Below are 15,592 nucleotides of genomic sequence, written 5' to 3'. Positions count from 1 at the left end.
ACTTTAGCATCTATTTCAACCACAGCAGCTGCCCCTACAACAACCACTGCAGCCTTAACTACAACAACTGCTGCTCCTACGACCACTACAACTCCAGAACCTACTACGACAACCAGTGCAGCTCCAACTACAACAACTGATGTTCTTACAACCACAACGACCGAAGCACCTTCTACAACAACTACAACTTCCATTCCTACGACAACCACAACAGCAACACCTACAACAACTGTAGCTCCAACAACAACTGCAGCTCCATCAACAACTTTAGCCTCTACGTCAACCACAGCAGCTGCCCCTTCGACAACTACTGCAGCCCTAACGACCACTACAACTCCGGAACCTACTACGACAACCAGTGCAGCTCCTACTACAACAACTGCTGTTCTTACAACCACAACGACCGAAGCACCTTCTACAACAACTACAACTTCAGCTCCTACGACAACCACAACAGCAACACCTACAACAACTGTAGCTCCCACAACAACTTTAGCATCTACCTCAACCACATCAGCTGCCCCTACGACAAACACTGCAGCCCTAACTACAAGAACTGCTGCTCCTACGACCACTACAACTCCAGAACCTACTACAACCACCAGTGCAGCTCCAACTACAACAACTGATGTTCTTACAACCACAACGACCGAAGCACCTTCTACAACAACTACAACTTCAGCTCCTACGACAACCACAACAGCAACACCTACAACAACTGTAGCTCCCACGACAACTGCAACTCCTACAACAACTTTAGACTCTACTTCAACCACAGCAGCAGCCCCTCCGACAACTACTGAACCCCTAACTACAACAACTGCTGCTCCTACGACCACTACAACTCCAGAACCTACTACGACAACCAGTGCAGCGGCAACTACAACAACTGATGTTCTTACAACCACAACGACCGAAGCACCTTCTACAACAACTACAACTTCAGCTCCTACGACAACCACAACAGCAACACCTACAACAACTGTAGCTCCAACGACAACTGCAGCTCCATCAACAACTTTAGCCTCTACTTCAACCACAGCAGCAGCCCCTACGACAACTACTGCAGCCCTAACTACAACAACTGCTGCTCCTACGACGACTACAACTCCAGAACCTACTACGACAACCACTGCAGCTCCTACTGCAACAACTGCTGTTCTTACAACCACAACGACCGAAGCACCTTCTACAACAACTACAACTTCAGCTCCTACGACAACCACAACAGCAACACCTACAACAACTGTAGCTCCCATAACAACTTTAGCATCTACTTCAACCACATCAGCTGCCCCTACAACAACCACTGCAGCCTTAACTACAACATCTGCTGCTCCTACGACCACTACAACTCCAGAACCTAATACAACACCCAGTGCAGCTCCTACTACAACAACTGCTGTTCTTACTATGACTGCAGCACCTTCTACAACAACTACAATTTCAGCTCCTACGACAACCACAACAACAGAACCTACTACAACACCTGCAGTTCCTACAACTGTAGCTCCCACGACCACTAAACCTGCTGTACTTACTACAACAATCACAACTACAGCTCCTGCTACAACAACTGTAGCTTCTACATCAACCACAGCAGCTCTAACTACAACTGCTGCTCCAACGACCACTACAACTCCAGAACCTATTACAACAACCACTGCAGCTCCTGCTACAACAACTGCTATTCTTACAACCACTGCGACTGCAGCACCTTCTACAACAACTACAACTTCAGCTCCTACGACAACCACAACAGCAACACCTACAACAACTGTAGCTCCCATGACAACTGCAGCTCCTACAACAACTTTAGCATCTACTTCAACCACAGCAGCTGCCCCTACGACAACCACTGCAGCCTTAACTACAACAACTGCTGCTCCTACGACCACTACAACTCCAGAACCTACTACGACAACCAGTGCAGCTCCAACTACAACAGCTGATGTTCTTACAACCACAACGACTGAAGCACCTTCTACAACAACTACAACTTCAGCTCCTACGACAATCACAACAGCAACACCTACAACAACTGTAGCTCCCACAACAACTTTAGACTCTACTTCAACCACAGCAGCAGCCCCTACGACAACTACTGCAGCCCTAACTACAACAACTGCTGCTCCTACGACCACTACAACTCCAGAACCTACTACGACAACCAGTGCAGCTCCTACTACAACAACTGCTATTCTTACAACCACTGCGACTGCAGCACCTTCTACAACAACTACAACTTCAGCTCCTACGACAACCACAACAGCAACACCCATGACAACTGCAGCTCCTACAACAACTTTAGCCTCTACTTCAATAACAGCAGCAGCCTCTACGACAACTACTGCAGGCCTAACTACAACAACTGCTGCTCCTACAACCACTACAACTCCAGAACCTACTATGACAACCAGTGCAGCTCCTACTACAACAACTGCTGTTCTTATAATCACAACGACCGAAGCACCTTCTACAACAACTACAACTTCAGCTCCTACGACAACCACAACAACAGCACCTACTACAACACCTGCAGTTCCGACAACTGTAGCTCCCACGACCATTACCCCTGCTGTACTTACTACAACAATCACAACTACAGCTCCTGCTACAACAACTGTATCTTCTACGCCAAGCAAAGCAGCTGCCTCTATGACAACCACTGTAGCTCTAACTACAACAACTGCTGTTCCAACGACCACTACAACTCCAGAACCTATTACGACAACCACTGCAGCTCCTGCTACAACAGCTGCTATTCTTACAACCACTGCGACTGCAGCACCTTCTACAATAACTACAACTTCAGCTCCTACGACAACTACAACAGCAACACCTACAACAACTGTAGCTCCCACGACAACTGCAGCTCCTACAACAACTTTAGCCTCTACTTCAACCACAGCAGCTGCCCCTATGACATCTACTGCAGCCCTAACTACAACAACTGCTTCTCCTACGACCACTACAACTCCAGAACCTACTACGACAACCAGTGCAGCTCCAACTACAACAACTGCTGTTCTTACGACCACAACGACTGCAGCACCTTCTACAACATCAGCTCCTACGACAACCTCAACAACAGCACCTACTACAACACCTGCAGTTCCTACAACTGTAGCTCCCACGACCACTACACCTGCTGTACTTACTACAACAATCAAAACTACAGCTCCTGCTACAACAACTGTACCTTCTACTTCAACCACAGCATCTCTAACTACAACAACTGCTGCTCCAACGACTACTACAATTTCAGCTGCTACTACAACCACAACAACAGCCCCTACTACAACTCCTGCAGTTCCTACAACTGTGGCTACCACGATCACTACACCTGCTGTATTTACTACAACAATTACAACTACAGCTCCTGCTACAACAACTGTAGCATCTACTTCAACCACAGCAGCTGCCCCTACGATTTCCACTGCAGCCCTAACTACAACAACTGCTGCTCCTACGACCACTACAACTCTAGAAACTACTACGAAAACCAGTGCAGCTCCTACTAAAACAACTGCTGTTCTTACGACCACAACGACTGCAGCTCCTACAACAACTTTAGCATCTACTTCAACCACAGCAGCTGCCCCTACGATTTCCACTGCAGCCCTAACTACAACAACTGCTGCTCCTACGACCACTACAACTCTAGAAACTACTACGACAACCAGTGCAGCTCCTACTAAAACAACTGCTGTTCTTACGACCACAACGACTGCAGCACCTTCTACAAAAACTACAACTTCAGCTCCTACGACAACCACAACAACAGCAGCTACTACAACACCTGCAATTCCTGCAAATATAGCTCCCACGACCACTACACCTGCTGTACTTACTACAACAATCACAACTACAGCTCCTGCTACAACAACTTTAGCATCTACTTCAACCACAGCAGCCGCCCCTATGACAACCACTGCAGCCCTAACTACAACAACTGCTACTCCTACGACCACTACAACTCCAGAACCTGCTACGACAGAACCTACTCCTACAACTGCTACAACTGCAGAACCTACCATGACAGCCAGTGCAGCTCCTATGACATCTGCTGTTCTTATGACCACATCAACTGCAGAACCTTCTACAACAACTTCAATAGCTCTTTCTACAGCAACTGTAAATCCTATGACAACAATAGTTGGTCATACGACACCTATTACAACAATTAATACTGCAGGTCCTACAACAACGACTACAACTGCAGCACCTACAAGTACAACCACAATTGTACTCCCTAACTCGACATCCAGAACTGCAACTTATAACTCAACTTCTATGGCATCAACAACTAGGTATGCAAGATACATTTGTATAAATATTTCATACAATTCAATTAACACTTTGTCAGTCAAGGAACCTTTGCAACAATGAACCTTGTATTTCCATGTATATCCTTGCTTGTGTCGTTATGAGTATAAATTAGCATATAATAACCCACCAAAAATAATATTAACTCTTGAACTGTTCAAGCTAGAGAGACCGAACCAACTTTCATATGTTCAGGCTATCCTATCCTATCCTATCCATCAATCTTTCCATCTACCTACTTTTTCCAATTATAACCAGTCACTACCATTACTACTGCAGTGACTGCCAATACTACAATTTATTTTACAACCATGAATACTTTAAGACAAGCTAGCAAGTACACACATTTTCTTTAGGAAATGTAATTTTCCATGTATTATTATTTTCTCTTAGATTCAGCACAGTGGGGGTTTTGGTTGAACTGATTTTCAAGGTGAAAACACCAGTCCCCACTGAGGATGCTGTCCTTGGTGCCGTCAAGAAGCAACTGTCTCCTCAATTCACGACCACTCAAACCACCTTTCAGACTGCAACATATATCAGTGAGTTCAACAAATTAGGCTTCATGAAGACATTTATCTCCACTCTATAAAATAATTTCTTAATAAGTAAACATGCAACTGCTCCTGCTATCGAAATACTTCTTGAATGTTTTTTAATGTTGTTGAAACTCCTAAATTGTAGCAGTTAATTTGATCTGTTGCTATAGTGACAATTTTTTTGTGTGCTCACAGAACTTACAGATACTTCATTTGCCATCGACCTTGGTTTCAAAATAACCAATGTAACCCAGGAGTCTCTAAGTAATAGACTCACACTCACCAATGAGACCGAAACCCAGATACAGGATTCAATTAACATACTAGTAAGATACTGTACTTCTATACATAAGATACATCCATGGTCATGTTCAGGTCATGATAGTAATTGACAACTTCATGTTTTGTCCCCTTTTAGCTCCATAAGGTTCTCAGTGAACAAGACGGCAAACAGTTTCAATTTCCCAACGCCAACTTCATGTAAGTACAACGTCATAACCTTGAACCAACCCATCTTTCTCAACTGCACTCTTTAGAATTTTTGCAGATTTCATTTAGCTGCTGCTTGTACAGCTAAACAGGATGAAGGAAACATGTTTAACTCTCACACAAAACCCATTTTTACATCCACAGTGCTGATGGCACTGAAATCACTGCAAACATGACGTATGTATACAAAGAGGAAGATGTCAACCAGCCTAGTAGTTTTCTACAGGAAGTCTTAAAAGTCTCAGGTATGCTGCTTTTGTTACCATACGGTTGTCATTTCTACGTTTTTTTATGACAGTGAGTTATCAAACACCATGTAACGTGTATAATACTCAATCTCGAAAACACTTATATATCTATCTTATATGACATATTACAAGTTTATAATCCCTCTAAAATGTATTTTCATTTCTATTCTAGGTCTCCTGACCACCACTGTTGCCCCAACAACAACTATCAGCAACACACCACTTCCTACCCTTTTGGCTTCAGTGACATCAACAACTAGGTAAGCAAGATAATTTATTATAATTATTTCATACAATTGAATTAACACTTTGTCAATCAAGGAACCTTTGCAACAATGAACCATGTATATCCATGCTTGTGTCTTAACTACTGATGTTTTAATAAAAGCATCCAAAATGTCAACCTTTCTTTAGAAAAGCTCTTTGAGTACATCAATCGGTCAAAAGGCGCAATATAAATCCAATCCATTAATATTAATGTGCTTGCTGAAGGCAAGACCACTAGATTTCTTACATACTTTTTCTAATTATTTTAACATTTTCTAAACTTTCTAAACTAAAACAATTTAAATGAGTATAAATTAGCATATAATAACTAACCAAAAATAATATTAACTATTGAACCGTTCAAGCTAGAGAGACCGAACCAACTTTCATATGTTCAGGCTATCCTATCCTATCCTATCCATCAATCAATCTTTCCATCTACCTACTTTTTCCAATTATAACCAGTCACTACCATTACTACTGCAGTGACTGCCAATACTACAATTTATTTTACAACCATGAATACTTTAAGACAAGCTAGCAAGTACACACATTTTCTTTAGGAAATGTAATTTTCCATGTATTATTATTTTCTCTTAGATTCAGCACAGTGGGGGTTTTGGTTGAACTGATTTTCAAGGTCAAATCACCAGTCCCCACTGAGGATGCTGTCCTTGGTGCCGTCAAGAAGCAACTGTCTCCTCAATTCACGACCACTCAAACCACCTTTCAGACTGCAACATATATCAGTGAGTTCAACAAATTAGGCTTCATGAAGACATTTATCTCCACTCTATAAAATAATTTCTTAATAAGTAAACATGCAACTGCTCCTGCTATCTAAATACTTCTTGAATGTTTTTTAATGTTGTTGAAACTCCTAAATTGTAGCAGTTAATTTGATCTGTTGCTATAGTGACAATTTTTTTGTGTGCTCACAGAACTTACAGATACTTCATTTGCCATCGACCTTGGTTTCAAAATAACCAATGTAACCCAGGAGTCTCTAAGTAATAGACTCACACTCACCAATGAGACCGAAACCCAGATACAGGATTCAATTAACATACTAGTAAGATACTGTACTTCTATACATAAGATACATCCATGGTCATGTTCAGGTCATGATAGTAATTGACAACTTCATGTTTTGTCCCCTTTTAGCTCCATAAGGTTCTCAGTGAACCAGACGGCAAACAGTTTCAATTTCCCAGCGCCAACTTCATGTAAGTACAACGTCATAACCTTGAACCAACCCATCTTTCTCAACTGCACTCTTTAGAATTTTTGCAGATTTCATTTAGCTGCTGCTTGTACAGCTAAACAGGATGAAGGGAACATGTTTAACTCTCACACAAAACCCATTTTTACATCCACAGTGCTGATGGCACTGAAATCACGGCAAACATGACGTATGTATACAAAGAGGAAGATGTCAACCAGCCTAGTAGTTTTCTACAGGAAGTCTTAAAAGTCTCAGGTATGCTGCTTTTGTTACCATACGGTTGTCATTTCTACGTTTTTTTATGACAGTGAGTTATCAAACACCATGTAACGTGTATAATACTCAATCTCGAAAACACTTATATATCTATCTTATATGACATATTACAAGTTTATAATCCCTCTAAAATGTATTTTCATTTCTATTCTAGGTCTCCTGACCACCACTGTTGCCCCAACAACAACTATCAGCAACACACCACTTCCTACCCTTTTGGCTTCAGTGACATCAACAACTAGGTAAGCAAGATAATTTATTATAATTATTTCATACAATTGAATTAACACTTTGTCAATCAAGGAACCTTTGCAACAATGAACCATGTATATCCATGCTTGTGTCTTAACTACTGATGTTTTAATAAAAGCATCCAAAATGTCAACCTTTCTTTAGAAAAGCTCTTTGAGTACATCAATCGGTCAAAAGGCGCAATATAAATCCAATCCATTAATATTAATGTGCTTGCTGAAGGCAAGACCACTAGATTTCTTACATACTTTTTCTAATTATTTTAACATTTTCTAAACTTTCTAAACTAAAACAATTTAAATGAGTATAAATTAGCATATAATAACTAACCAAAAATAATATTAACTATTGAACCGTTCAAGCTAGAGAGACCGAACCAACTTTCATATGTTCAGGCTATCCTATCCTATCCTATCCATCAATCAATCTTTCCATCTACCTACTTTTTCCAATTATAACCAGTCACTACCATTACTACTGCAGTGACTGCCAATACTACAATTTATTTTACAACCATGAATACTTTAAGACAAGCTAGCAAGTACACACATTTTCTTTAGGAAATGTAATTTTCCATGTATTATTATTTTCTCTTAGATTCAGCACAGTGGGGGTTTTGGTTGAACTGATATTCAAGGTCAAATCACCAGTCCCCACTGAGGATGCTGTCCTTGGTGCCGTCAAGAAGCAACTGTCTCCTCAATTCACGACCACTCAAACCACCTTTCAGACTGCAACATATATCAGTGAGTTCAACAAATTAGGCTTCATGAAGACATTTATCTCCACTCTATAAAATAATTTCTTAATAAGTAAACATGCAACTGCTCCTGCTATCTAAATACTTCTTGAATGTTTTTTAATGTTGTTGAAACTCCTAAATTGTAGCAGTTAATTTGATCTGTTGCTATAGTGACAATTTTTTTGTGTGCTCACAGAACTTACAGATACTTCATTTGCCATCGACCTTGGTTTCAAAATAACCAATGTAACCCAGGAGTCTCTAAGTAATAGACTCACACTCACCAATGAGACCGAAACCCAGATACAGGATTCAATTAACATACTAGTAAGATACTGTACTTCTATACATAAGATACATCCATGGTCATGTTCAGGTCATGATAGTAATTGACAACTTCATGTTTTGTCCCCTTTTAGCTCCATAAGGTTCTCAGTGAACCAGACGGCAAACAGTTTCAATTTCCCAGCGCCAACTTCATGTAAGTACAACGTCATAACCTTGAACCAACCCATCTTTCTCAACTGCACTCTTTAGAATTTTTGCAGATTTCATTTAGCTGCTGCTTGTACAGCTAAACAGGATGAAGGGAACATGTTTAACTCTCACACAAAACCCATTTTTACATCCACAGTGCTGATGGCACTGAAATCACGGCAAACGTGACGTATGTATACAAAGAGGAAGATGTCAACCAGCCTAGTAGTTTTCTACAGGAAGTCTTAAAAGTCTCAGGTATGCTGCTTTTGTTACCATACGGTTGTCATTTCTACGTTTTTTTATGACAGTGAGTTATCAAACACCATGTAACGTGTATAATACTCAATCTCGAAAACACTTATATATCTATCTTATATGACATATTACAAGTTTATAATCCCTCTAAAATGTATTTTCATTTCTATTCTAGGTCTCCTGACCACCACTGTTGCCCCAACAACAACTATCAGCAACACACCACTTCCTACCCTTTTGGCTTCAGTGACATCAACAACTAGGTAAGCAAGATAATTTATTATAATTATTTCATACAATTGAATTAACACTTTGTCAATCAAGGAACCTTTGCAACAATGAACCATGTATATCCATGCTTGTGTCTTAACTACTGATGTTTTAATAAAAGCATCCAAAATGTCAACCTTTCTTTAGAAAAGCTCTTTGAGTACATCAATCGGTCAAAAGGCGCAATATAAATCCAATCCATTAATATTAATGTGCTTGCTGAAGGCAAGACCACTAGATTTCTTACATACTTTTTCTAATTATTTTAACATTTTCTAAACTTTCTAAACTAAAACAATTTAAATGAGTATAAATTAGCATATAATAACTAACCAAAAATAATATTAACTATTGAACCGTTCAAGCTAGAGAGACTGAACCAACTTTCATATGTTCAGGCTATCCTATCCTATCCTATCCATCAATCAATCTTTCCATCTACCTACTTTTTCCAATTATAACCAGTCACTACCATTACTACTGCAGTGACTGCCAATACTACAATTTATTTTACAACCATGAATACTTTAAGACAAGCTAGCAAGTACACACATTTTCTTTAGGAAATGTAATTTTCCATGTATTATTATTTTCTCTTAGATTCAGCACAGTGGGGGTTTTTGTTGAACTGATATTCAAGGTCAAATCACCAGTCCCCACTGAGGATGCTGTCCTTGGTGCCGTCAAGAAGCAACTGTCTCCTCAATTCACGACCACTCAAACCACCTTTCAGACTGCAACATATATCAGTGAGTTCAACAAATTAGGCTTCATGAAGACATTTATCTCCACTCTATAAAATAATTTCTTAATAAGTAAACATGCAACTGCTCCTGCTATCTAAATACTTCTTGAATGTTTTTTAATGTTGTTGAAACTCCTAAATTGTAGCAGTTAATTTGATCTGTTGCTATAGTGACAATTTTTTTGTGTGCTCACAGAACTTACAGATACTTCATTTGCCATCGACCTTGGTTTCAAAATAACCAATGTAACCCAGGAGTCTCTAAGTAATAGACTCACACTCACCAATGAGACCGAAACCCAGATACAGGATTCAATTAACATACTAGTAAGATACTGTACTTCTATACATAAGATACATCCATGGTCATGTTCAGGTCATGATAGTAATTGACAACTTGATGTTTTGTCCCCTTTTAGCTCCATAAGGTTCTCAGTGAACCAGACGGCAAACAGTTTCAATTTCCCAGCGCCAACTTCATGTAAGTACAACGTCATAACCTTGAACCAACCCATCTTTCTCAACTGCACTCTTTAGAATTTTTGCAGATTTCATTTAGCTGCTGCTTGTACAGCTAAACAGGATGAAGGGAACATGTTTAACTCTCACACAAAACCCATTTTTACATCCACAGTGCTGATGGCACTGAAATCACGGCAAACGTGACGTATGTATACAAAGAGGAAGATGTCAACCAGCCTAGTAGTTTTCTACAGGAAGTCTTAAAAGTCTCAGGTATGCTGCTTTTGTTACCATACGGTTGTCATTTCTACGTTTTTTTATGACAGTGAGTTATCAAACACCATGTAACGTGTATAATACTCAATCTCGAAAACACTTATATATCTATCTTATATGACATATTACAAGTTTATAATCCCTCTAAAATGTATTTTCATTTCTATTCTAGGTCTCCTGACCACCACTGTTGCCCCAACAACAACTATCAGCAACACACCACTTCCTACCCTTTTGGCTTCAGTGACATCAACAACTAGGTAAGCAAGATAATTTATTATAATTATTTCATACAATTGAATTAACACTTTGTCAATCAAGGAACCTTTGCAACAATGAACCATGTATATCCATGCTTGTGTCTTAACTACTGATGTTTTAATAAAAGCATCCAAAATGTCAACCTTTCTTTAGAAAAGCTCTTTGAGTACATCAATCGGTCAAAAGGCGCAATATAAATCCAATCCATTAATATTAATGTGCTTGCTGAAGGCAAGACCACTAGATTTCTTACATACTTTTTCTAAACTGCCACTACTATAACTTATTTTACAACCATAAATACTTTAAGACAAGTTAGGCAGCACACACATTTTCTTTAGGAAATGTAATTTTCCATGTATTATTATTTCCTCTTAGATTTGGCACAGCCGTGGTTTTTGTTGAACTGATATTCCAGCTCAAAACACCAGTCCCCACTGAGGATGCTGTCCTTGGTGCCGTCAAGAAGCAACTGTCTCTTCAATCCAAGACCACTCAAACCACCTTCCAGAATGCAACTTATATCAGTGAGTTTAAGAAATTAGGCTTCATGAAGACATTTATCTTCACTCTATAAAATAATTTCTTAATAAGTACACATTCAACTGCTCCTGCTACCTAAATACTTCTTGAATGTTTTTTTTTATGTTGTTGAAACTCCTAAATTGTAGCAGTTCATTTGATATTTTGCTATAGTGACCATATTTTTGTGTGCTCACAGAACTTACAGATACTTCATTTGCCATCAAACTTGGTTTCAAAATAACCAATGTACCCCTGGAGTCTCTAAGTAATAGACTCACATTCACCAATGAGACCTACGTCCAGATACAGCTTTCAATTAACACACTAGTAAGATACTGTACTTCTATACCTAAGATACATCCATGGTCATGTTCAGGTCACGATAGTAATTGACAACTTGATGTTTTGTCTCCTTTTAGCTCCGTGAACTTCTCAGTGAACCAGACGGCAAACAGTTTCAATTTCCCAACGCCAACTTCATGTAAGTACAACATCATAACCTTGAACCAACCCATCTTTCTCAACTGCACTCTTTAGAATTTCTGCAGATGTCATTTAGCTGCTGCTTGTACAGCTAAACAGAAAGAAGGGACCATGTTCAACTCTCACACAAAATCCATTTTTACATTCACAGTGCTGATGGCACTGAAATCAGGGCAAACGTGACGTATGTATACAAAGAGGAAGATGTCAGCCACCCTAGTGGTTTTCTACAGGATGTCTTAAAAGTCTCAGGTATGCTGCTTTTGTTACCATACAGTTGTCATTTCTATGTTTTCTTTATGACAGTGAGTTATCAAACACCATGTAACATGAAAAATACTCAATTCGAAAACACTTTTATATCTATGTTTTGACATTTTACAAGTTTATAATCCCTCTAAAATGTTATTGTATTTATATTCTAGGTCTTCTGACCACCACTGTTGCCCCAACAACAACTACCAGCACCACACCACTTCCTACCCTTTTGCTGACTACACCTTTCAATACCACAAGTGTTGGAGGTTTTCCTGGCTGGGCTTTGGCCATTATCATTCCTTGTGGCATCGCTATCATTCTGGTACCCCTGTGGATCCTGCTATGTGTACGTATAGGCCTGTGTTCACATGTGTACTATGAAAATAGTTTACATAGTATTTCATCAAATAAGCAGTTTATTTTGTGCAATGATATTTTGCATGTGAATCATACTTCCCCATCTTTCTTTTGCAGTGTATGCTATGTGGCTGCTGTGCAGCTGTAAGGAGACGCTGGCACAGACGCAGATCTTACAATGTACAGTACACAACCAGAAACGGACTCTTCTGAGGTGACAAAACTAACACCAGTGGGCAACTGTCATCACAAGAACAGCCAATTATCTATCTATATCTGCTAATCAGGAGACTTCATTGGGTGCTTGCATCTATTTTTTTTTTATCATGATAAGAAAATTCATAATGGGCTTAATAATCCACAGGCTTTTGCGCATTGTACAATATTTTATATTATACATCTGATTGTTAATCAAGGTTACAGTTGAGCTGAACAGTATGTATGTTTATGTATTTATTAGCTATGTACTTTATGTGGTTTCAAGCTGTGCTGTCCACTGACTAAAACGGTTATCAGTTATTTATTGAATGTAGATTAAAATATTTATTTGAGTTTTGTTATTTCCTCTTTTGATTAACTATTAACTAACTTATTTTCAACTGCAATACAGTACTTGTTTCTTCATCACACAGTTTGACAAATGTAATAAAGGCTTTGCAAATCAGTATTAAGTAAACATTTTATGAATTGGTTTGACTCATGAGGGTGATTACAGCCAGCACATCTAAACATCAAAGGAAGTCAAGATTGTCCGACCTGGCACCTTACGCTCAGAAATATCTAACACAATTTAATATCTACAGTACCAGTCAAAAGTTTGGACACACAAACTCATTCAAGGATTTTTCTTTCTTTTTACTATTTTCTACATTGTAGAATAATAGTGAAGATACCACAACTATGAAATAACACATATGAAATCATGTAGTAACCAAAAAGTGTTAAAATAAAAATATATTTTAGATTCTTCAAAGTAGCCACCCTTTGCCTTGATGGCAGCTTTGCACACTCTTGGCATTCTCTCAACCAGCGTCACCTGGAATGGTTTTCCAACAGTCTTGAAGTAGTTCCCACATATGCTGAGCACTTGTTGGCTGCTTTTCCTTCACTCTGCGGTCCAACTCATCCTAACCATCTCTATTGGGTTGAGGTCGGGTGATTGCGGAGGCTAGGTCATCTGATTTAGCACTCCAAATAGCCCTTACACAGCCTGGAGGAATGTTGGGTCATTGTCCTGTTGAAAAATAAATAATAGTCACACTAAGCGCAAACCAGATTGGATGGCGTATCGCTGCAGAATGCTGTGGTAGCCATGCTGGTTAAGTGTGCCTTGAATTCAAAATAAATCACAGACAGTGTCACCAGAAAAGCACCCCCACACCATCACTCTTCCTCCAAGTTTCTTCTTCTTATTGGTGTCCTTTAGTAGCAATTCGACCATGAAGGCCTGATTCATGCAGTCATCCCTGAAAAGTTGATGTTGAGATGTGTCTGTTACTTGAACTCCGTAAAGTATTTATTTGGGCTGCAATCTGAAGTGCAGTTAACTCTAACAAACCTATCCTCTGCAGCAGAGGTCATTCTGGGTCTTCATCTCCTGTGGCAGTCCTCATGAGAGCCAGTTTCATCATAGTGCTTGATGGTTTTTGCGACTGCACTTGAAGAAACTTTCAAAGTTCTTAACATTTTCCGAATTGACTGACCTTCATGTCTTAAATGACTGATGGACTGTTGTTTCTCTTTGCTTATTTGAGCTGTTCTTACCATAATATAGACTTGGTATTTGACCAAATATGGCTATCTTCTGTATACCACCCCTACCTTTTCACAACACAACTGATTGGCTCAAACGCATTAGGAAGGAAAGAGGATTTCATTCACTTGCTATCTGGCACTGTAAACAAACGCATGCTAGAATCAAGGAAGGAACGAGAGGACAAATTATCAGCTAGGGAGGAGAGTAGTTAGCAAGCTAAATTAGATTGACAGGGTTTCTACTAGATAGCACAGCCACAAAGTTAAATTGGCTATATTGTAACAATTCATGAGAACATAATATGTGTTAATGGTTTAAAATCTCATTTTAAGAAGAGACATTTTAGAACTAGACAGGGTTTATGACTTTGTGACTCTAGTAATGACCATTTGCCGGGATTCCGATCATAAAGAAGGTGTCGCAGCGGTCCTTCTAGTTGGCAAATTTTGTTTCAAACTCTGTCATAAATGTCTGGCATTCATGCGTAATGCACACTGGCACTTCAACAAGGAAACAGCACTGTGCTTCAGACAAACACACAAGATTAAGTCTGAGGCTGGTAACATCAACAGTGCTAAGTGGCTGTACTACAGAAACACCGCTAACCAAACAACAGTGCTAGGTGGCTGTACTACAGAAACACCGGTCATCGTCGTGGGAAGGACGCATTGTTAAAAACTTTTGTAAACAACTGGTTGCAGTAAAGAGCCAACCTGGATACTAAGGAGATCCTGAGGGAAGTCGACGAGTAACAACAGCTTTATGCTATGGAGGAACAACATACTCCATCATGGAAAGATATGGCTACCTCACAAAAGAACTCTAACCCGACAAAAAAAGAAAGACATATTCATCTACAGACACGGATGATATACTTACCGTTGAAGTAGAGCCTAGTGCTCTGGCTGGAATCCATGCAACACTGGAAAAGTTGTGTGAGGAGGTTGCAAGGCTGAGGGGGTGTTTGGAGTTTAGCCTGAGTGAAATTCTCACGCTCCAAGTGGAGAACAAGGCACTCACTGCCAAGGTAAAAATCCACGATTCCAACATGGATTGTCTACTCATGTAAAACAGGGTGATGAGGGAATCGCTACTAG

The 15,592-nt window shown here is 39.6% G+C and overlaps 1 protein-coding gene across 1 annotated transcript in view; it reads left to right on the top strand.

The window, feature by feature from the left end:
* LOC106569855 (mucin-17) overlaps positions 1-13,404 on the top strand; it is a 173,989-nt gene extending 160,585 nt beyond the window's left edge. Inside the window, exons 55-80 of the mRNA XM_045694730.1 lie at positions 4,723-4,871; positions 5,064-5,194; positions 5,287-5,348; positions 5,502-5,602; positions 5,778-5,865; positions 6,473-6,621; positions 6,814-6,944; positions 7,037-7,098; positions 7,252-7,352; positions 7,528-7,615; positions 8,223-8,371; positions 8,564-8,694; positions 8,787-8,848; positions 9,002-9,102; positions 9,278-9,365; positions 9,973-10,121; positions 10,314-10,444; positions 10,537-10,598; positions 10,752-10,852; positions 11,028-11,115; positions 11,495-11,643; positions 11,838-11,968; positions 12,061-12,122; positions 12,276-12,376; positions 12,550-12,728; positions 12,857-13,404. Coding sequence (XP_045550686.1) covers positions 4,723-4,871; positions 5,064-5,194; positions 5,287-5,348; positions 5,502-5,602; positions 5,778-5,865; positions 6,473-6,621; positions 6,814-6,944; positions 7,037-7,098; positions 7,252-7,352; positions 7,528-7,615; positions 8,223-8,371; positions 8,564-8,694; positions 8,787-8,848; positions 9,002-9,102; positions 9,278-9,365; positions 9,973-10,121; positions 10,314-10,444; positions 10,537-10,598; positions 10,752-10,852; positions 11,028-11,115; positions 11,495-11,643; positions 11,838-11,968; positions 12,061-12,122; positions 12,276-12,376; positions 12,550-12,728; positions 12,857-12,952 — 2,842 coding nt within the window. The 3' untranslated portion in view covers positions 12,953-13,404. The remainder of the gene's footprint in view (positions 1-4,722; positions 4,872-5,063; positions 5,195-5,286; positions 5,349-5,501; positions 5,603-5,777; positions 5,866-6,472; positions 6,622-6,813; positions 6,945-7,036; positions 7,099-7,251; positions 7,353-7,527; positions 7,616-8,222; positions 8,372-8,563; positions 8,695-8,786; positions 8,849-9,001; positions 9,103-9,277; positions 9,366-9,972; positions 10,122-10,313; positions 10,445-10,536; positions 10,599-10,751; positions 10,853-11,027; positions 11,116-11,494; positions 11,644-11,837; positions 11,969-12,060; positions 12,123-12,275; positions 12,377-12,549; positions 12,729-12,856) is intronic.
* Positions 13,405-15,592: the final 2,188 nt, after the last annotated feature.

Source organism: Salmo salar, chromosome ssa14 (genome assembly GCF_905237065.1).
Source record: "Salmo salar chromosome ssa14, Ssal_v3.1, whole genome shotgun sequence".
In the NCBI taxonomy this organism is placed as follows: domain Eukaryota; kingdom Metazoa; phylum Chordata; class Actinopteri; order Salmoniformes; family Salmonidae; genus Salmo; species Salmo salar.
This window is presented reverse-complemented; position numbering and strand designations above follow the sequence as displayed.